A 23,146-nucleotide genomic window follows, 5' to 3' on the forward strand; every position below is an offset into this window, starting at 1 on the left:
AATGGGACCTTGACACCACAATACAGAAGGAACCCATGTGTGCCCATGTACCACCCACAGCCTGTCAGGAGCTGAGGTAAGTGTTAGGCAGAAGAGGCAATGGGACCTTGACCCCACAATACAGAAGGAACCCTTGTGTACCATGTCCCACCCACAGCCTGCCAGGAGCTAGGGTAAGTGCTGGGCAGAAGAGGCAATGGGACCTTGACACCACAATACAGAAGGAACCCATGTGTGCCCATGTACCACCCACAGCCTGCCAGGAACTGGGGTAAGTGCTGGGCAGAAGAGGCAATGGGACCTTGACACCACAATAGAGAAGGAACCCTTGTGTACCACGTACCACCCACAGCCTGCCAGGAGCTGAGGTAAGTGTTAGGCAGAAGAGGCAATGGGACCTTAACACCGCAATACAGAAGGAACCTGTGTGTACCATGTACCACCCACAGCCTGCCAGGAGCTGAGGTAAGTGTTAGGCAGAAGAGGCAATGGGACCTTAACACCACAATACAGAAGGAACCCATGTGTGCCCATGTACCACCCACAGCCTGCCAGGAACTGGGGTAAGTGCTGGGCAGAAGAGGCAATGGGACCTTGACCCCACAATACAGAAGGAACCCTTGTGTACCATGTCCCACCCACAGCCTGCCAGGAGCTGGGGTAAGTGCTGGGCAGAAGAGGCAATGGGACCTTGACGCCACAATACAGAAGGAACCCATGTGTGCCCATGTCCCACCCATAGCCCGCATGCCCCTCCGTCACTTGCCTGACTGTGTCTTAACATGTCACTTCCTGTAGTAAGGGTCCTAAAACGACCTTTGTGAGGCAGCAGAGCCACAGCTACCAAGCTTCCTCATTTAAGCCAGGCCTGCCTTTTGCAAGGTGGCTTTTTATCAGCGCGTACAAAGGTGCAGCCTTCACAACAACTCTGCGTAGGCATTTCACCTTTCATTGCTGTTAACCTCACCAGTCTGTGCACTAGTTTTGATCTTGAACTTTACTATACAAGCCGACCTTACTGGTGCACCCAGCATACTGGACACTCATGAAGAAGTCTACATCAGATGAGCCCTTGACTGCTCCCATATGTCTCCTCGCCTTCCGGCTTTCCTAAAGATATATGTCCAATCAGGTTCATGAAAAAGCACAGCATGGACTTTGGCAATGGTGAAGACACTTTTCAAGCAGGCCAACTTAAATCCAGATCTGAATAATGTCCGTCCCACAAGCCCTACTGCACTTCCTGGGTAAGTTATCGAAGAAACTGGTTGTCTGCAAGTCATAGCTACAAAGCTTTGCAGCAGAAAACAGCCTTTTTTTATTGTGTGTAAGTAAAGCTCATTTGAGGCAGGTTCTCAGAAAAGGCATAGCACAGAGCTGGTGGTTCTCTCAGCTCTTAAAGATCTCAGGAGACTTGTGCAGAACAGTTTTCGGCTTCCGGTTCTGTGGGGTGCCGCAGCCTTTAACATCATCGTATGAGGTTCTGCTCGAAACTCTTACAAACCTTGGCCTTTCCAAGATGGTCCTTAACTGGATGAAATTGGTGGGTCAGATATATCTGAGTCTGTAGTATCTTCACACTTTTCACAAAAAACACAAGTTTGAGTTGTGGTGTTCAACTGTGATTTATTTTTTCCCTCTTTCTTAAGTTTCTATTTGTGTTTGCTGCATCCCCACTTTAAGCAGGGACCTGCTTCCGTATGTATACAAGAGACATCCTGCTCTTCTTGGAGTCTCTCCCTACATCCCTTATCAGAGTCCTTCATAAGACCCCAGGCATGACAGTAAACAGCTCATTTATAATTGCTAGTAGTTGTTTGTGTACTTAGTGTCATGGCTGAGGGGAGTCACAGTTCCTATGGAGGAGTAAGGAAGAGAGAGATAGGTGCCGTTCTTTTCAGATAGTAACAGGGGACAGAATGTCCTTATCTTGGTGCCCTCACACATCCCAAGGGACCCAGTGGTCATCGAAAAAGTCGTCAACAGCCAGCTCTCCCGCTTCCTAGAAGACAGCAAGGCGCTCGACACCTCCCAATCTGGATACCGAAAAAAATCACAGCACCGAGACCGCACTCATCGCTGCCACAGGCGACATAAGGATCATGCTCGACAAAGGAGAAACCGCAGCACTCATCCTGCTGGACCTCTCTGCCGCATTCAACACGGTAATGCCATCACACCCTCCGCACAAGACTCCACAACGCTGGAATCCGCGACAAGGCTCTCAACTGGATCTCATAATTTCTCACCGGCAGAACCCAGAGAGTCCGCCTTCCGCCATTCCTGCCTGAGGCCTCCAAGATCATCTGTGGCGTCCCTCAAGGATCCTCCCTCAGTCCAACGCTCTTCAATGTCTACATGGCTCCTCTCGCCAACATCGCTCGGACACACCACATCAACATAGTATCATATGCAGACGACACCCAGCTGATCCTCTCCCTCACGAAAGACCCCACTACTGCCAAAAACAACCTACGCAACGGACTACACGCCATCTCCAACTGGATGGAATCAAGCCGCCTCAAGCTAAATACCAATAAAACGGAGAACGTCATCTTCGGCTTCAACCCCTCAGCATGGAACGACTCCTGGTGGCCCAACTCCCTAGGCCCCGCACCATCACCCACCACCCACGCTCGCAACCTGGGCTTCATCTTGGACTCCACTCTCAGCATGACTCAGCAGGTCAACGCAATCTCCTCCTCCTGCTACAACATTCTCCGAATGCTCCGCAAGATCTTCAAGTGGATCCCCGTCGAGACCAGGAAAACCGTCACCCACGCCCTGGTCAGCAGCAGATTGGATTACGGCAATGCCCTATATGCAGGAACAACGGCCAAGCTACAAACCAAGCTACAACGTATCCAGAACGCATCCGCCCGCCTCATCCTTGACGTCCCACGCCGCAACCACATCTCCCCCCACCTCAGAGACCTACACTGGCTACCCGTACCGAAAAGGATCACCTTCAAGCTCCTGACGCACGCACACAAGGCTCTCTACAACACCGGTCCAGCCTACCTCAACGACAGACTTTCCTTCCACGCTCCCACACGCCATCTCTGCTCCACCAACCATGCTCTCGCCACCATCCTCCGCATCTGCCGCACCACCGCCGGAGGAAGATCCTTCTCACACCTCGCCGCCAAAACCTGGAACTCTCTTCCACTCCAGCTACGCCAGACCCAGGACCTCCTAACTTTCAGCAACTCCTCAAAACATGTCTTTTCGACCAGTAGCATCCCCTATCCCCAGCGCCTTGCGACCCTAACGGGTGAGTAGTGCGCTTTATAAGTATATTGATTGATTGATTGCTTCATCATTGGGCGGTGCTCCTCGTTGGGCCCGCGCTGCAATGCCCTACGGGTACCCCAAGGGTCACTTTTTTTTTTTTTAGATCTTTTGAATGATTTAGCCGTATGGGTGTGTGCGGGTCTGAGTTGAAGTGGTGTTAGGTGCTGTATTAAAAGGGTTAGAAGTAGGTTTAATAGAGAAAAAAACATTTTCTTGTCTGTCATTTGATGCCTGCACCCTGTCTCTGGTCACATGAGTGGGTGCAGTTTGACTTTGTGTATGCCTTCTAGACAGCCACACATGATGGGAGCTTAGGTATGACTTGCAGGGCTATCCTGGGCAGGATGGGAGGGAGGAGCTAGGGTCAGCCTCACTTACTCCTGAATAGGCTGTGTCCTGTCCCCACACAATAGGCTTAACAACCCTGCATTGCTACTTCAGCCATCCTGGAGCCTGGACCAGGAAGGCAGGGAATTTCTTGCACCTCAAAGACACTGTCTAGAAGCTTCTCCCACCTGCCAGAAACATGGCACTAGTGTATAAAAGAAGGACCTCAGACACCAATTCGTCAGTTCACCTCTGGATCTGTTAGCACTCTGCCAGGAAGGGCTGCTGTGCTGCTACGAGGACTGCCACTCAATTAAGCTGCTGTCTACAAGGAACTATTGACCTGCTGTGCTGACATGCTGCCCTCTTGCCTGGAGAATAACTGGGCCTGCAACCTCCATCTTGAACCCAAGACCCCAGAGTGCCTTAAAGGGCTAGTCGGCTGGCCTCCTTATCTGAGCCTCAGGGACATAACGGGCTCGTGGACCCATCTTGAACAAGCTCCTGATCCCCAAGAGTCACCTCTCAGGTCCTGGGCTCTTGGTGTGGCTCTCGAGCCCTTTGAATCAAACTTTTGGGCTCTTTGCGACTGTAAATGGGTCTGTTCGCACAGGAACTTTGCAGCTCACACAAAGAATCGGTGCAAGCTGCCGCAAGTTCATCTTTTCACACAGCAAGCACCATGCACTTGCATGCACCGCCACCACGAGGCTCCATCAGGCCTGTCCATGACACGTGGCCTGCTCTCGCGCCAAACCAGTGACACTCTCCTTGTTCCCGGCGACCTTCTTCAATGTGAACGGGACTCTTGGCAGAAACATTGAGAAGGTAAACCTTCGGCAGGACTAATCTGGGACTGTATCTGACCCATACTCCCTCGCGGTTGGCTTGAACATTTGGATTTGACCCAGTTCAGCGACCAGTTATCCCTGGGTGGTGCTTTATGCTTTTAAGCACTATATTGCAGTTTATTCTTTAAAACATCATAACTCTGGTTCTGCTGATTGGATCTTAGCTATTTTGGTCTTGGTTTGTTCATTAAATTATGTTCTATTTCTCTACCATGGTGTGGCATCTTTTTTGTGTGTGGCGTTCTCACTGTTAGAGGTAATATGTAAAGTATTTGTGCAACACTTCAAAGTTATGCCTGACTGCTCTGTGTCAAGCTACCAGAAGGGTGAGCACAGGCCAATTTGGGGTTTGCTTGTACCTTACCATGACTGTTGAAAGCCGGAGTCCCAGTCCCGCTCTACTGTCCCCAAATGCGAGGCCCGGGACTCCTCACTCAACGTTAGGCCAAGTAAGGACACCGTTTGAGAAAGCCCTGCTCACCCCATTAGTAGCTTGGCACGAGCAGCCAGGCCTATCTCCAAGGCACGAGTGTACAGCCTCACTCACAGCAACTCCCTGGTGACACCACAAATGGACTCCACACGAGTTTGATAAAATGAATATAAACTTTATATAAAAAGATATACGATCAGACCACATGATACAAAAGCCAACATATAATAAAGGTTAATATTCGTTCCGGCTGGCTGGTAGGTTCAAATCCCAACCAACGCTTTCAAAATGCTATGTAGGTCGCAATGCTAGAATCACACACGTTGCAATGGACAAACAATAATGCACTGTGTAACGATACAATCCTGTGCTGGGCAAAGGAGAAATAATACAATGCGGAACGATACACCCCTGTACCTTGCAAAGGGAGAAATAATGCAATGCGTAGCGCTCCAATCCTGTACTTTGCAATGAAGAAATAATGCAATGCGTAGCGCTACAATCATGTACTTTGCAATTAAGGAATAATGCAATGCGCAGCTACAATCATGTACTTTCAAGGAAGAAATAATGCAATGCGGGCCGCTACACTCCTGTACTGCGCAATGAAGGAATAATGCAATGTGTAGCGCTACAATCCTGTACTTTGCAATGAAGGAATAATGCAATGCCTAGCGCTACAATCCTGTACTTTGCAATGAAGAAATAATGCAATGCGTAGCGCTACAATCATGTACTTTCAAGGAAGAAATAATGCAATGCGGAGCACTACAATCATGTACTGCGCTATGAAGGAATAATGCAATGCGTCACACCCCAATCACGTACTTTGCAATGAAGAAATAATGCAATGCGCACGGCTACAATTCTGTACTGCGTAATGAAGGAATAATGCAATGCGTAGCTACAATCATGTACTTTGCAATGAAGAAGTAATGCAATGCGGGCCGCTGCAATCCTGTACTGCATAATGAAGGAATAATGCAATGCGTAGCTACAATCATGTACTTTGCAATGAAGAAGTAATGCAATGTGTAGCGCTACAATCATGTACTTTGCAATGAAGAAATAATGCAATGCGCACCGCTACAATCACGTACTTTGCAATGAAGAAATAATGCAATGCGTAGCGCTACAATCATGTACTTTGCAATGAAGAAGTAATGCAATGCGGGCCGCTGCAATCCTGTACTGCATAATGAAGGAATAATGCAATGCATAGCACTACAATCATGTACTTTGCAATTAAGGAATAATGCAATGCGTAGCGCTACAATCATTTACTTTCAAGGAAGAAATAATGCAATGCGTAGCGCTGCAATCATGTACTTTGCAATTAAGGAATAATGCAATGCGTAGCGCTGCAATCATGTACTTTGCAATTAAGGAATAATGCAATGCGTAGCGCTACAATCATTTACTTTCAAGGAAGAAATAATGCAATGCGTAGCGCTGCAATCATGTACTTTGCAATTAAGGAATAATGCAATGCGTAGCGCTACAATCATTTACTTTCAAGGAAGAAATAATGCAATGCGTAGCGCTGCAATCATGTACTTTGCAATTAAGGAATAATGCAATGCGTAGCGCTGCAATCATGTACTTTGCAATTAAGGAATAATGCAATGCGTAGCGCTACAATCATTTACTTTCAAGGAAGAAATAATGCAATGCGTAGCGCTGCAATCATGTACTTTGCAATTAAGGAATAATGCAATGCGTAGCGCTGCAATCATGTACTTTGCAATTAAGGAATAATGCAATGCGTAGCGCTACAATCATTTACTTTCAAGGAAGAAATAATGCAATGCGTAGCGCTGCAATCATGTACTTTGCAATTAAGGAATAATGCAATGCGTAGCGCTACAATCATTTACTTTCAAGGAAGAAATAATGCAATGCGTAGCGCTGCAATCATGTACTTTGTAATTAAGGAATAATGCAATGCGTACCGCTACAATCCTGTACTGCGCAATGAAGGAATAATGCAATGCGCCACACCCCAATCACGTACTTCGCAATGAAGGAATAATGCAATGCGCACCGCTACAATCACGTACTTCGTTATGCAGAAATAATGTCAGGCGTCATGAGACAGTCTGGCAGTTCGTTAGCAATATTGGCAATGTGTATTACGACAGTCCGCCTCTTCGCTAACAGTTTCCCCCCACTCGTATGAACGATGACATAAAGTACAGCTTCTCACTCTGGCCCCAGTACTGCCACTCCTTTAGTCAATACGGGCCCCCACTCCGAGCCGAAGCAAAGGCTCACGTTGCCAGAAGGACTGAGGGGCCGAGAGGGTGTCCCTCCGAGCCCGAACCGCGCCCAGGCAGTGAGCCACATTACCTAGGGGCGCGACCCCACTCTCCTCTCCTCCTTCAGCTAACTGGGCCTTTTGTGCAGAACTTTCTTAATGGGCCTCAGCGGGTCGGCCTGGTAGTTCAGCTCCTCTGGGGCTGCCGGTCTGGGCCGCGACTGTTAGGAAGGTCCCAGGCAGCTGCAGGGCACACGTACCCCACGCCTCTGAGATGACCTTACTCCGGGTGCACGTTCACCACAGCACCCTCCGGGTCTCCTCTGGCACGAAGCCACACACGCAATGCTGATGGGACTTCACGTCGACTCCGAGTGCACATTCACCAGGCACTCCTTCCTGCAGTCTCAGTTGGTACCAAGACATGCACACAGCGCTTCAGAGACTCACTTTATTCCGGTGCACACGATGATCAGCCGATCACCTCCACTGTCCCAGGTTGCACCAAAGCACGCACACTGCTTCACTGAGACTTACTCACACTCCGGTGCCCCGATATCCAGGCGCTCTTCACCAATGCCTTTGGCCTCTCAATGACACGCTCACCGTGTCCGAGCCTCACTTCTCCGGTGCACTCGATGCCCAGGTGCTCTTCACCATTGCTTCCGGTGCACCCCGACACGCACCCTGCGTATCCGAGACTCACTCCTCTTCCGATGCACACGTTGACCAGGCACTCCTCACCAACGCCTCCTGTGCACCACCACACGCACCGTGAGCGTCCGAGTCTCACTTCACCTTCGATGCACACGTTGACCAGGCGCTCTTCACCAATGCCTGTGGTGCACCACGGCACGCACCCAGCGCGTCCGAGTCTCACTTCTCCGTGTGTCCAAGATTACAGGGCACGCCTTCCGAGGGTCTCAAGCTGCCACAACACGCACCCACCGCGTCGCTTGAAACTTCTCCAGAAACGTTGATGTTCCCGTGTTTCCAAACAAGGAGCCAGCTCACCTCGGACCCTTGGGGTAACAAGACACAGCACAAAGCACAGTCTTCTTCAAGCAGGGGGACCCAGCACTCAAAGCACAGTCCCAACAACCTCTTCCTTGGTTAAAACAGCAAACTGCAGACAAGCCCCAGATCACAAAGCAAGGGTCGGTCCTTCCCAGCAGTCTCTTCAGTTGTTCCTTCCATAGCAGAGATTCCTCTTGACCACGAAATGGGTCCAAGCCTTTTCAGTCTCAATCCATTTCTATTCCAACGTTCAGGGGTCTCAGCTCTAATAGTTATACCCCTAAATGTCTTTGAAGTTCTTTGTGCTCAGGGGTCCCTGACCCCTGCCTAAATCAGTTCTGGATGTCTCCCTCCCAGTGTCACCTTTCTCCCTTTGATACTGGGGGTCTGGATCCTTAATCACTAAGCCGGAGATGGGTCAGTTGAATATAGCACCAGCCCAGGCCTCTTCGCCTCCCGGGGGTTTCTCCTCTCATACTCTCCAGATGCCAGTCAGCCTGGTGCCATCTCAACCCTTTCCTTGGGTCAAGAACTCCCCCCCCGCCCCCCAAGCTCCTCTCACCTCTCAGATCCAGACAGTCAATCCACTTTCAGCAGAGACACACAGAAATGCTTAAAGCACAAAACTCAGCCACTTGCTAAAAGAGTGTTTTCTGAACACACAGTGACAAAACCACTTTCATAGAAAGATGTGTTATGACACTGTGAGTTCATACATACTAAACTTCACCTCTCCATTTTAAACTTATAGGAAACTAGGCTAACAAACACAATACCCAGCCTCCCCATTCTGTCCAGTGAAAAACGAAATGGAGTGTTTTTCACTGTCAGGACATAGCACACACCTCAGTATATGTTCTGCCTTTTACTTACACTGCACCCTGCCCAGGGGTTACCCGGGTCCTACCACCGGGGTGCCCACTGTGTACGCAAAAGGGAAAGTAAGGCCTGACAAGTGGTTGCACTTGTCAGGACAACATGCTAACTTAGCACACTGCGCTCAGGCCCTACACTGCAGGCCTGAGTTCCCTTCTCTGCTCGCCTTTGCGTTATTAGCCCTGGCACACACAGTGCACATCACTAGGGACTTAACTAGTAAGGCAAACATACCAATCATGGCTAACCAATTACCATTACACTTTACACAGGGAACACTTGTACTTTGGCACTGATCAGCAGTGGCAAAGTACCCAAAGCCTCTAAATTGGCAACTCTGTCAGGAAAACGGTCTAGGGGGGAAAGCAAAAGGTTTAGGGAACTTTAGCCAAAAAGGCCAAGACCTACAATCAATGGTTGCTGCTTGACCACTGCTCACATCTCAGTCAACCAGTAACCTAATTTCTAACAGTCTGTCTCTCCTAAAATTCTCTGCTACCTTGGTATCTGTATTGACACTGAGCTGACCTGTCCCCGGGCTGCAAGAGTTCCTAGCTCTGATTTACCGGACTGGCATCCTGAACTAAAAACTACAGTTTCTTAGCAGAATACACACATTGATTCTGTGAACACTTTCATTCAGTCATCGTTATACTGTACATACTCGATTTATCTGGCTGCTAAGGAGAAATTAAACTTCGGAAAGTAGCGGCTTGGGTGGTCATCGCCATCTCCAGACTGGTCCACATCGCTGGTCTTGCAGTCCCTCTATTGTTCTAATCATCTCCAAAGCACGGACTGCTGTCCACAAGAGGATAAACACAAAAACCGTGCCTTACTGGGTGAACTCTCTCCTTCTCTCGCTGCTCATTCAATGTTTCTTTTTTGTATTGTTTGGCAGTTTCACAATAAGAGCGGTCTCGTATCGCAATGGGTCATTTTCGATGGCCACTGAGAAGCTGCCACCTTAGACTCTCGGCGGCGAATCAAATCCTCCTAGGTTCAGGAAGCTACTACATATTTCTCTTAAAATCTAGTCCTCCCGTCTCTCATCCATTTGTCATTTTTTGCCATTGGTCGTAGCTCGCTATGTATTCTCATAGCCCCTTGAAGCTTTGCTTACATAAAGGGGGTCACTTGGCATTGGCTGCCTGAAGGGGGGTCACATGGCATTGGCTGCCTGAAGGGGGGGCACATGGCATTGGCTGCCTGAAGGGGGGTCACATGGCATTGGCTGCCTGAAGGGGGTCACATGGCATTGGCTGTCTGCAGGGGGTCACATGGCATTGGCTGCCTGAAGGGGGGTCACATGGCATTGGCTGTCTGCAGGGGGGTCACATGGCATTGGCTGCTTGAAGGGGGGGGTCACATGGCATTGGCTGCCTGAAGGGGGGGGGTCACATGGCATTGGCTGCCTGAAGGGAGGGTCACATGGCATTGGCTGCCTGAAGGGGGGGGTCACATGGCATTGGCTGCCTGAAGGGGGGGGTTACATGGCATTGGCTGCCTGAAGGGGGGGGGGGAGTCACATGGCATTGGCTGCCTGAAGGGGGGGGTCACATGGCATTGGCTGCCTGAAAGGGGGGGTCACATGGCATTGGCTGCGTGAAGGGGGGGGTCACATGGCATTGGCTGCCTGTAGTGGGTCACATGGCATTGGCTGCCTGTAGTGGGTCACATGGCATTGGCTGCCTGAAGGGGGGTCACATGGCATTGGCTGCTTGAAGGGATCCCTGGGCATTGGCTGCCTGAAGGGGGGGGACACATGGCATTGGCTGCCTGAAGGGGGGACACATGGCATTGGCTGCCTGAAGGGGTCCCAGGGCATTGGCTGCCTGAAGGGATCCCATGGCATTGGCTGCCTGAAGGGATCCCATGGCATTGGCTGCCTGAAGGGATCCCAGGGCGTTGGCGTCCTGAAGGGATCCCAGGGCGTTGGCGTCCTGAAGGGATCACAGGGCATTGGCTGCCTGAAGGGATCACATGGCATTGGCTGCCTGAAGGGATCCCATGGCATTGGCTGCCTGAAGGGATCCCATGGCGTTGGCTGCCTGAAGGGGTCCCATGGCTTTGGCTGCCTGAAGGGGTCCCAGGGCTTTGGCTGCCTGAAGGGATCCCAGGGCATTGGCTGCCTAAAGGGAGGTCCTATGGCATTGGCTGCCTGAAGGGATCCCAGGGCGTTGGCTGCCTGAAGGGATCCCAGGGCATTGGCTGCCTGAAGGGATCCCAGGGCATTGGCTGCCTGAAGGGATCCCAGGGCATTTGCTGCCTGAAGGGATCCCAGGGCGTTGGCTGCCTGAAGGGGATCCCAGGGCATTGGCTGCCTGAAGGGATCCCAGGGCATTGGCTGCTTGAAGGGGATCCCAGGGCGTTGGCTGCCTGAAGGGGTCACATGGCATTGGCATCCTGAAGGGGTCACCTTACCAGGGTCTGCTTTCCTGCTTAGAACAACAATTTTGGTTGGCTGGAGAGAAGGAAGTATGTTGACCTATAGCGTTTTCCCATTAATAGTATAGTTAAAATGTGGCTCCCAAGCCCCCGTTGTAAGCTGCTGCAACGAGAACATCTTAAAAGGATGGTCTTTGTAGACCCAAACAGCCAAGTACATTTGTAGTATTTCTTTACTGTTTGCCATGATCTAACATTGGGATCTCCGATAGTTTCTGCAATAAGAGCTGCTTCTGATCAGTCAATCATCATGCGCTACTGAAGGCAGAGCCGCTCGCGCATTGTTAGCAGACACCCCTGCGTCCAGCTCCATTGACTTTAAACCTAATGTCCATAGACCCAGATAGCAGCATGTGGACACTATACTTTGACTAGGGGTACTAATTTTAGGTCGAGCCTAGCATTGCAGCGCATGCGCTGCTCGCTTTGCGAGGCATATTGTAGTAGGGACAGATGTGGAAGTGCCGTGGAAGCTCCGCCCATATTTTTCATTGGTCGGCGGCATCGTCCATGGTAAATGCTGGCTTCCGATTGATAACGAGGCTTCTTAGTCCTGCCTTGTTACCGCCCTGTCTCCTTTTAGGACCGCCCATCAAGACTGAATCTTTTACTTGCGGCATTACACGATCTCCTTCATTAGTCGGTAAGCACTATATTTTTTCCACAATGGCGACAGCTTGTTTAAAATGAGCCTCGTGTAGGCTCTTACCTCGTCCTCGGACCCCAGGTGGCGCTGCGTCCTCCTGTTGCCATCTCCATCGGGCACCGCCGGGGCCGTCCAACGTGTCGCCATTACTTCATGTCAAAATCACCAGAGGGGCCGATCCAGCAAGGAGAGGCCTCATTGGCAAAGCCCGGGTGAGAGGCTGGCGGCGGAAAAACAGAAATCTCATTGAGAAACCCAGCAGAGCGTGTCCTTTATTTTTTCAAACCGCACACAAAATTAATATTTTATGATCCAGAGTTGCCGGTGCTCTGCGGGAGTCCGCAGCTTTCGTCGGGTTGAGGCGAAGTGTTCCCAGCTGGTAAGGAGGAATGAGAGACACCCGCCTGGCCACCGGCCTAAACAGCGCAGCTCTGGCTCAGCCGAGACCTCCGTCTCCACGCTCCCTCCCCCCCCACACCTCCCTGAGAAGAGTTACCCTGGAAACCAGTCATGCTAGCAGCTATTCCACCAGCACCTTCCCCGCATGCCAACGTCCGCACCTTCCCCGCATGCCAACGTCCTCTAATTCAAAGTGAGAAGGACACTTTATACACATAAAACAAGCATTTGCAAAGCAATAAGTCTCGCATTTACGACAGTTTAAGCTATTGGCGTTGTAAATGACAATGCCCTTTAGATTTTGAAAACTAAAACAAAAATAAAAGGCATTATCATTTGCAATGTCAGTAACTCAAACTCGAGTAAATGCGAGGCCGATTGCATTGTAAATGCTTGTCTTGAGTGTTTTCGGGAAAACCAGAGGGATTTTACTCTTGAATCCACGTGTGACTAATTAAACAATGGGTATTTAATTGGACCGCTCTCTGCAGCTTACCCTTTTTAATGTTATAGCACAGTACGGTCCATCTACATCAAGAAGGAGTGCATAGCAAGGGCCTTTATTGATATTGGCATCCCCACTCATATTTTACAACTGCAACTCATACGGCCTTATGGGTTTGCAATTTGCCCATGGTTGGGCACCACCTCTTTTTTATCTATGAGGTCGGAGAGTGGAGGGCGGGCAAATAGTTGTATATCTTTTACTGTAATGATTTCAATTAATCAAATGGTTAATAAATAAATTAAAATACTATAAAAATGCATCAATTCCAAAATTCTAAAATTAAACTGTCAGGCCCAAAACCCCACCTCTCATCTTGGATTTTGAATGCATAACTTACTTTATTCTGCGAGTTGTACTTCTGGCTCCCATCAATTGATCCAATTCCAAAAACTATACATGGTAAAAAATAAAGCTTGTTCTGGTTATGCTTTCCGTCGGATGGAGCCGCAAAGACCGGCAGAAAGGGGCCCCTGCTTGCCGAGGAAGAGGAGGGCGGGGAGGAATCCTTTCAGATCTTGTACTGGACATCGGAGGGCACATTGCACAGAGCCTTGGGCAGGGGCGCCTCCCTCGGAAGCAGGCAATGCAGTCCAGGAGGAAGCAGATCCTGCCCAGCAGCAGGTGCGGGGAGTCCTGCTCCACCATCAGGAAGCGCTATGGTACTTTCCGGGCAATGCTTCAAGGCGCCTTAGACTGCACCACTATGAGAGCGCCTGGGTCTGGCTCCAGGTCCGCTAGCTGCTTGTAAGTTCCTGATGCAGGCTCTTACTGTGCTGGAGGTCAGCGAGAATCCGGTCAGACTCCTTCCCGGATCACTGCAATCCTGACAGTCCCGATTCAGCCTCCCCACTGTGCCTCAGCGTAGATGGTGGCAAAGTCATGGTCCAGGTCAGTACAAGGGGACCCTAGGACTTTGCTGGCAGTGCCCTGCACCCCTTATCCCATACATCATGGGGCATATAAGGAAACTATCCCCAAATAAACTTAGATTAAAAAGACACAGCGCGCACTGTGGAATTCTCCCCACTGAGTGGCAGCGGGGAGTTGTGCCTACGAAACCGTGTGTACTTCCTGGTTGACAAAACAAAAGTAGGACTATCCTGACCATGCCTGGAAGCATGTAAATATAGGGGCCATCTTCGAACGGGGATTATCAAAGAGCTTTTTGAAAACCGAGACGGGGAGTCAATCATGATATTGACTGTTGTTTGCAATATGAGTATTGCGCGATATAGGCAAACATTTGAAGCTGCCATCATGCAAAGGGCAACCTCATGATTAAAAACAACAAGAATTGTACTCGCATTTACGCGAGACCTATTGCATTACAAACAAGAGTGCGGGCGGGCGACAAGGCAAGAAGGAGGGGGCGGGCGAGAAGGCATCGGACTGCGGGGTGGTGGGGATGGGAAGAAAATAGTCTGTGCCGTAAAGGGGCCAGTAGCCATGGAAGGACAAAAATGACGACATGGCTGTCATAAGGAGGGACTAAGAAGCCTACAACAAATCGGAAGGCAGCATTTAAGACACAAGTCAATGAAAATGATGGGCGGAGAGTGGGTGGAGCTTCCACACTTTACTGGATACAGCATGCCTCGCAAAGCGGGCAGTGCATGCGCTGCAACGCTAGGCTTGACCTAAAAACAGTATTCTAAGTATAGCTTTACCAGAGGATTCAAATTTTAGCCCAGGTTTGTATCCATTCCCCCAACACCCCCTGCAATCACACAACAACTAGGAAATACGATGGCCCCTTCCTACCACAATATAACCCTCATAGGTGCGCTCAAAATTAAAACTATGGAATTTTCACTTATTTTCTATCCTTCCTAACCATTATTGTTGCTGTCCTTCCTGTTTTTTCTTTGCAGTGCTTACTTACTTTTGTAGCAATCGCTGTATGCTGCGCTTTAGTTTTAAGCATCTTAAGCTAAAATGCGGTGTATTGCGATTGCTACAAAAGTACATAAATTAAAAAAGATATGGTGCGCGCACAGCTTTTTTTTTTTATTTATTGACTTTTGTGGCAATGACGGCACGCCACCCTTTAGTGTTTAACATCTAAAGCTAAAACGTGACATGCCGTCATTGCTACAAAAAATAAATTAAAAAAACAAAAGCGGGTGAATGCTGTATTTCTTTTTATTTAATTTTGTAGCAATCGCGGCAGATCATGCTTTACTTTTAAAGAGTTTAAGCTAAATCGCAGCTTGGTGCGATTGCTACAATTGTAAATTAATAGAAAAAAAGACGGCGGCCGCAAAACTTATATTTCTAATGATTGACCTTTGTGGCAATGTCGGCACGCCACGCTTTAGCTTTAAACATCTAACAAATAGGAAAACAAAGGAGGGCGGATGCCACATTTCTTTACTTTTATAGCAATCGTGCTACGCTGCTCTTTACTTTTAAACATATTAAGCTTAAGCGCGGCATGCGGCGATTGCTACAATAGTAAAAAAATATTTTAAAATCCGGCGGCCGCACAACTTTTTTTCTATATATTGACTTTTGCAGCAATGGCGGCACACCGTGCTTTAGCTTTAAACATCTAAAGCTAAAGTGCAGCGTGTCACCATTGCCACAAAAGTCAATAAATAGAAAAACAAAGGCAGGTGGACGCTGCATTTCTTTTCAATTTGCAATTTCAATAGCTCTCCATTTAACTAATGCGAGACCTATTGCATTGCAAATGCTTGTTTTTTTAAATGTGTCGATTCGCATTCCTAAGACATCGCACACAAATAAGTAATTAAACCTATCATTGAAACCTTTGCCATCGTGCCTCTCTTGGGGTAATCACTTAACGTGGCCTTTGATACAAACATATATAAAATTACTACGCACACACCTGCCCTTTCTACTGGCCACAGTTTTCAGGCCTGCGCAGGGAGGGGGACAATCATGTGCGGTGAAATCAGCATTATATGTATGAACAATACAAATTGAAAATGCAACCAATAAACAAACAGTGGGTCCCAGGCGGGGGTATTGCCCCAAACAAAGAAGAAGAACTAGTCAGTGGGGAGGGGGGGCTGGGAGAGGATCACACACATCAGGTCCAATCACACAACCTGCCACGCAGAGCCCAGAGTAAAAGATCATCCAAGGTCCACCATGGGCCAAGGCTTCGGGGGGGGGCGGGCGGAGGGATACTAGCTCCATAGCTCCATCCGCCTCAGCCCCACCCCCAGGGTCACAGCCATCCCTTCATACAGTCTCAGGCTCCCTCACGAGGCTCTCAACCTCTGACCTCATACGCTCTGGGGATGTAGAAACCTGGTCCCCAGGACTATCAAAGCGTCTAGCACTTCCGCCTATAACAGGGCTGTTGGATGTCTATGGACCCCTCGCGCCTGCTCCCTGCAGAGTGCCAAACCCTCCGCTCTGGCCCAGTCTCGAAAAGCTGTTTCCCACCTCACCAGCACAGGCGACTTCCAGGACACAGCAATTAGTCACCTGGCTAACACCAGGGCCAAATCTAGGAAACTGTGACCCGCCTTTTAGGGCCAGGACGGGGAAACAAACGCAGCAAGCACACCTCTAATTGACTCAATGTGTCTCCCTAGACTAGTGTCACTATGACCAGGCTTCTGAGGGAGGCAAGCTCTGTACAGTGCACTGAAATGAACTACCTAAAACAAGTAAAACAGATTAAGACAACAAATAGAAAATCAGAAAATGTGAGTTAGAAACCACCAAACCAATGGTAAGCAGCCGGCGGAATGTATTCCCAGGGAAGCTTTCCGACTGTCCTCACGGTGTCTTTAGCAAACCATGCAGCTGCGCAGTCTGGTAGGTTTCGACCTTAGAGGGAGTTTTGGTCAAATAAAATATTTGCCTAAGATCACCCAATTTTAGCAAAGAAGCTGAAATTGATCACGATTTTCTGGTTTCACGTTGTACACATCAGGTACTTAATGGCTGTTTGCTTCTGTTTTTCATTCCAATGCTTTTTTTAAGCTCTTGGTGCATTTCTCTGCAGTTTCCATACAGCAGGGACTTGCCCCAGAGGGTTTTGAGCTCTTTAGATGTGCACCAGTTACATTACAGAAGACCAAATTCATTATATATAGAGATTGGGAGATTAAGTGATTTGCCCAGTATCACAGGATGTTGAGCAGACGCCGAGATTCAAACTTGGTTCCCCAGCTTCAAAGTTGGCAGCTCTGGCTCTAATGCCACATTCAAGGGAGGAAGCCCGGCAGAAGCCACATGAAACCCCGGATTGTTATGGGCTGAAGGTTGTAACAGGAGCTCGAGCTGAGCCAGGATTCAGGGCAGCGATCACCTCCTTTTGAGGACCGGATTCAACAGATCTTTCCATGTAGAATCACCTATTAATGGATTTGGTTTTTAAACATTTTTAAAAACCTTTTATTACATTTTGGGGGCTTTTCCCTACTTTTATTGATTTACTCATATTTGTTGTTGCCCTTTATGGTCTCGCCTGGCGAAAGCAGCGCATGCGCCGCCCTCGCCATGGAGAGGACCTTTTGCAATTGATTCTGCCAAAGCCTTACATGTACGCGTAGGGATGGACAAAGATGGCTGCTCTCGCCATTCGTCCAAACCTAACAGCATGCGCGTGTATGTAAGGACAGTGGACAGTCCGCCGCCATCTTGTTTAGACATGCGTGCTTTCACTTTAAATGCAGTTTAAAGTGAAAGCACGCCGTCATGCGAGTGCACTGCGCGCCAGCCCGGCTGACCTCCCTTGTCCTCAGTGTCGGCTGGTTACAGAAAACTACTCGCATCACCGTGTCTGGGAAAATGGGGAACTGTGGATATATTGTGACAGAGTTTTTCAATTCACTTTCATTGTCTCAGTGGCATGTAGTTTACTGTAAACCAAGCGATTAAATCTACACTTCAATGGTTACTCACTTAAACACGCACACGAACTACATATACACACACACCCTCACACACAAACCAACCTTCACCAGACACGCACATTTAGTTACTCAGCCACACAATGACGTAGTGACTGTCACTTAGACACGGTAGATCTGCACGGAGACACGCACACACACCGTGACACATGCACAGACACTGCCTTACCTACTAGGTACTCACTCAAATCATCCCCTCCCCCAGCAGAAACAAGAACAATTCACGCCCTGAAGCGGCACTGCTGTCGTACCTTACTGCTCTTTGTCAAGGCATTGCAAGATGAGCCCAAGAAGCTGATCAGGTGCATTCCATCGGAAGGCGATTACAGTGCCTGTTAAAGCCTGCTTCCTCCGGATAAGAGCATCTTGCAGTAGGCAGCTCTGGATCTGGGATGAGGAGGAAGGAAGGTGGAGCAAAATATAACCAGCCCAGCTAGTGATACTCGTAACCGGTGTCCTTGCTGCTTGGGGTGCAAGGGAAGACCGTTCACTGACAGAGCGCTGGGGAGCTCAGTCCCCTGCTGCTGATGCTGCGAGGCCTGAACGATGCGTGGCAAACTAGACTTTCATTGTAATTGCATCTTTCATGGTGAGTGGGCATCGTACAGTGTGAATAAAGTGTGTCACCGCTTACGTTTTGGCTCTGAAACATATGCCCTTACATTTCTTCTACTTCAAGCAGACACCGGTAGCTGCCTGGCATGTTCTCTTGAGCTGAGAAGGAATAGAATCACATGCATTATAATTAGGCTTCCCTGCTTTCAGTTTGCTTTTTTATTCCAATGTTTTAAACAACGGGGGAAAAATAAGTGGTTATTGGTATTTACTCTTTTTAGCTTCTTACAAAATCACTGGGTTGGTGTTTTTCCAATTCTTATAAAGAAATATGCTTTTATTTCCTGCCTTGTTAATTCCTCCCTTCTTTTTAGCACCTAACTTAATTTGCCAAACCCGTTCCTTTATTTTTCTTTTTCAAGTAACTATTCATTATTTCTTGCGCCTCCCTGTCTAATTTCCTAGCATTCAAATCTCTTTCCAAGCCCGTTCCATTGTCAAGAAAGCGAATGCATGGTGGCATGTTTGTACCAAATTAAAATTTGATTGTAGCATTTAAAAGGTTAATGGTGGGCATTTAACACACCCTTGTGCTGCTCTGTTCTTGGGTGGGGGGGGCTATCTAACCAGAGCTCCTGCCCACACGTTGTAAAATATGACCTGTGAATGCTGAGACGCAGGGTTCATGAAGTGCCTAGAAGCTGTGTTTGTGGGGAGCACTTGACCCCGAAGGGTGCCACCTCTGGCTGTGCTGAGGAGTGACTGAACCCCCCTCCCCTCCCCCAGCTCTCTGCCCATGAATGGCTTCAGGATCCTTTGTGCACAATATATTTATACTTTGTATTTCTGTTTTAGATGTTCATCGGATGCTCCAGCCTGTTTGGTTGGTTCTGCCGGTGCTGGTGTCGGTGCTGCTGGTGGTGGCGGCAGTGATATGGAAACGGGAACCTTTAAAGCGCTTTTTTACCCCTGGGTCCAGCACCAGAAGTGACGTCGAGAGCAGCACGAGCCAGGGGTCCCAGGAAGGAGCGAAGAGGATGGATGGAGGCGTCGGTGTAATTCAAACCTCAGAGTTACATTGAAGTTAAGACTCGTAAATATCTTCTGGTCACTCAGTGGCCTCACTCTCTCCAGACCCTGTGTTTTACTCCCTCTTCTCCGAAGGATTGTCCTGGGCCGAGCTGTACATCGGGCACAAGGGGCTGCCATAGCTCACAGTTTGCGCATGTCTGCGGTTCCCGGTGTGACATGGCCTGGGCTGCTCCCCAGATGTGTAGGAAGCGAAGGCTTTTTATCCCTGCGTCTCTTCTCGGAGTACTTTTTTTTCTCTGATCCGGATGGCCACTTTTTGCAAAGATTCCGCTGCTCGAATTAATCTCAGCCACTGGCAGTCACTTTATCACATTCCACTCCATTGTTTTTCACACACCATGCCTCTCTAGATAAAGGCCTTCCTTGTGCAAATCAGTACCGACCTTACTCCTTATAGGACTAGTCCGTCCCACACTGCCAGGCATCACCCCCTCCAGAAGGAACTCCAGACCAGTTTTGACCTACTCAGGACTTATCACACTAAAAGCATGTCTTCCTTTACAATGCTAATGACTTTCCCTCGGTGTAAAGGGTGTCAGGTGAGTGGTGGGGTGCAGGTCAGGTGAGTGGTGGGGGTGCAGATTCTGGCCTTTGCTGGATTTGGAGTTGTGGGTAATGGTTGTAAACCTTTCCCAAAAGAGAAGCACTAACTCTTGGTGTTGCCTGTAGCTGGCATGTGTGGATCTGGTATCCTCTGTAAAGATGCCTCTGCTACGCGAGTGGCCACGCCCACACTCTGGACCAGTCCTCGCCTCGTGAACCCATGTCACTGCATTTTGTCAGTGTGAACTCCAGGGTTGTTTGTTCTGTTCAAGAGCCCTCTGTATGAGGGGGTCTCCATACGATGTCACTCTAGTATAGACTTCATCCTTTAGAAGCGAGGCCCTTTTCACGCTTAGAACAGATTCATTGACTGACCCTTTACTGTGTCTGAGAGATGCCTCTGAACCTGAATTGAACCAGTCATCGCATTTCCGGAACTTTCGTCTATTTCAGTGACTCCTAAAGTGCCAGGATCTGTTCCCAGAAGACCTTGGTCGGACGAGAGCATGGTTGCTTCTTGTTCACAGACCATGAACATGCTGTGATCCTACTCACCGGGGCGTGTCCTTTTGATGGATGAGGGAGTAAAAAGGTGCACAGAACAACTCTAGTGACCTCAATCGAGAGTTATGAAGATGATTAAGTAATAAAAGTGAAACCCTAACCATTTTTAACACAAAGGGAGGGGCCCAGGCCAAGGGACACTCCGTGAATGGTTTGGAAATATCCACGAATCTGTGGTTGAGCTTTCATATTAAACGTGCGCTGTTTACAGTCCAGGAGGCCAGGGCGGGTCCCACGTTTGAAGGATGGGCGACTACTGGTGGGTATTTAATAACCCCGCCCCCAATAACCTGTGGTGCTGGAACAGTTTGCCATGTAAGCATCAGCTCACTAAAATCATATAGGTTTGAAAATCAGACGCTTTTTGAAATCTATGTGCACAAGTACCTGAGGGCGTGTGTGAGTGCACGTGCATGTGAAGAACCAGAAATACACAGCAGGAAAGTCAAAAGATGGACACTAAGGACTTTATTTGAAAAGCACGAGATTCAACAAGCACGCCCTTAGGGCCGGCCCCCGGGACCCACGCCACACCCCCATAGTCCGGCCGTGTAGCCCGATTTGCTGCCGGCCATATCAATTACTTCCGGGTCGATCGTGACGTGTTTCCGGCAGGTGCGGGGAGGGGTGGAGCCAGGGGGGGGGGGCTATTTAGGCCTGGGGTCCACCTGGAACATCCTCTTTCTCCCGCGCCAGGCCCCAGGATCTTACGGGGTTTTATCAATCTCCCACCCACCCGTCCCTGAGATTAGTGGTTTGGGGAAGGATAGGAGGGGAGAGTGGCGGAAAAGAGGCCACAGAACATTGATTTGCAGGGTTAACGGGAGGCCTTCTTACATACTCCCTAGGCCAGCACTGAGGGGAGAGACGGTAAGCTCTCATCAGGGAGAATGGGGACACCGGCGGGAAGGCAACAGCGCAAGGTCACGTTCTAGGTCATGGGGCAGCGGCCCCTGGTAATTCCCTACGAGCCTCCTAGGCAGCCTGGTGGTAGAGGGGTGGACCCCATAAATGGCGGACAAGGACCAGAGGGCTGGGGCTCACCGCTCAAGGACGCAGGTGGGTTGCGCCTTGCGTGGTTCTCAGTTTAGGAGATGTGAGCCAGAGGGCCTCTTGGTGCTGGAGCAAGTAAATATTGCATAACCGGTGGTTATGATCTGTGATTAAGATTGTAGATATTAAAAGTGTAAATACTGAATTTGTAAATGTGAATTTTATAACTGCATTTTGTCGTGTTTATGTGTGTTGATTGTTATAAAACATGGCCGTTTTTTACTCAAACTCTTGGATTAGCAAGTTTTGATTGTGGGATTTCATGAGGTTGGGGCGGGGGACATCCTAGGGGGTCCGGGCTCTATAATCAGGTGAGGGGCTTGTCAGGGCGCAATAAGCAGAAGTGTGGGGGACGGCCCATCAGTACAGTGTGTCCTGCACCAGTGTCTGAACCCCCGTGGAGTCACCAGGGAATAGTCCATATGGGCGTTTGTCCAGTGAGCAGCTGCACATAAAGTGACCCGTGTGTTCTGCTTTAGGTTTCCTTCAGATAGAACCCGCTCATCAGAGCCTCACTAACCCAGACAGAACGTTACCCCCTCCCCTTCCCTAGGGCCTATTTACAATAGGTAACCACATATATCTACCACCTAAGGACAGGGAATTCCTACTCATACATATCAAGACCTCTTATAAGTGGCGGCCTCGCGATCCCATACGGATCCAGAACTCTCTACCCAGACGGCAGTATCACAAGTGGCGGCCTCGCGATCCCATACGGATCCAGAACTCTCTACCCAGACGGCAGTATCACAAGTGGCGGCCTCGCGATCCCATACGGATCCAGAACTCTCTACCCAGACGGCAGTATCACAAGTGGCGGCCTCGCGATCCCATACGGATCCAGACCTCTCTACCCAGACGGCAGTATCACAAGTGGCGGCCTCGCGATCCCATACGGATCCAGAACTCTCTACCCAAACGGCAGTATCACAAGTGGCGGCCTCGCGATCCCATACGGATCCAGAACTCTCTACCCAGACGGCAGTATCAAAAGTGGCGGCCTCGCGATCCCATACGGATCCAGAACTCTCTACCCAGACGGCAGTATCACAAGTGGCGGCCTCGCGATCCCATACGGATCCAGAACTCTCTACCCAGACGGCAGTATCACAAGTGGCGGCCTCGCGATCCCATACGGATCCAGAACTCTCTACCCATACGGCAGTATCACAAGTGGCGGCCTCGCGATCCCATACGGATCCAGAACTCTCTACCCAGACGGCAGTATCACAAGTGGCGGCCTCGCGATCCCATACGGATCCAGAACTCTCTACCCAGACGGCAGTATCACAAGTGGCGGCCTCGCGATCCCATACGGATCCAGAACTCTCTACCCAGACGGCAGTATCACAAGTGGCGGCCTCGCGATCCCATACGGATCCAGA

At 49.4% G+C, this 23,146-nt stretch overlaps 1 protein-coding gene across 1 annotated transcript in view; it reads left to right on the forward strand.

The window, feature by feature from the left end:
• LOC146869159 (uncharacterized) overlaps positions 1-21,310 on the forward strand; it is a 140,625-nt gene extending 119,315 nt beyond the window's left edge. Inside the window, exon 4 of the mRNA XM_085653403.1 lies at positions 19,362-21,310. Within this exon, the coding sequence (XP_085509529.1) occupies positions 19,362-19,588 (227 nt within the window). The 3' untranslated portion in view covers positions 19,589-21,310. The remainder of the gene's footprint in view (positions 1-19,361) is intronic.
• The last annotated feature ends 1,836 nt before the right edge of the window (positions 21,311-23,146 follow it).

The sequence above is a fragment of the Triturus cristatus genome, chromosome 1_1, assembly GCF_964204655.1.
Source record: "Triturus cristatus chromosome 1_1, aTriCri1.1, whole genome shotgun sequence".
NCBI lineage: Eukaryota > Metazoa > Chordata > Amphibia > Caudata > Salamandridae > Triturus > Triturus cristatus.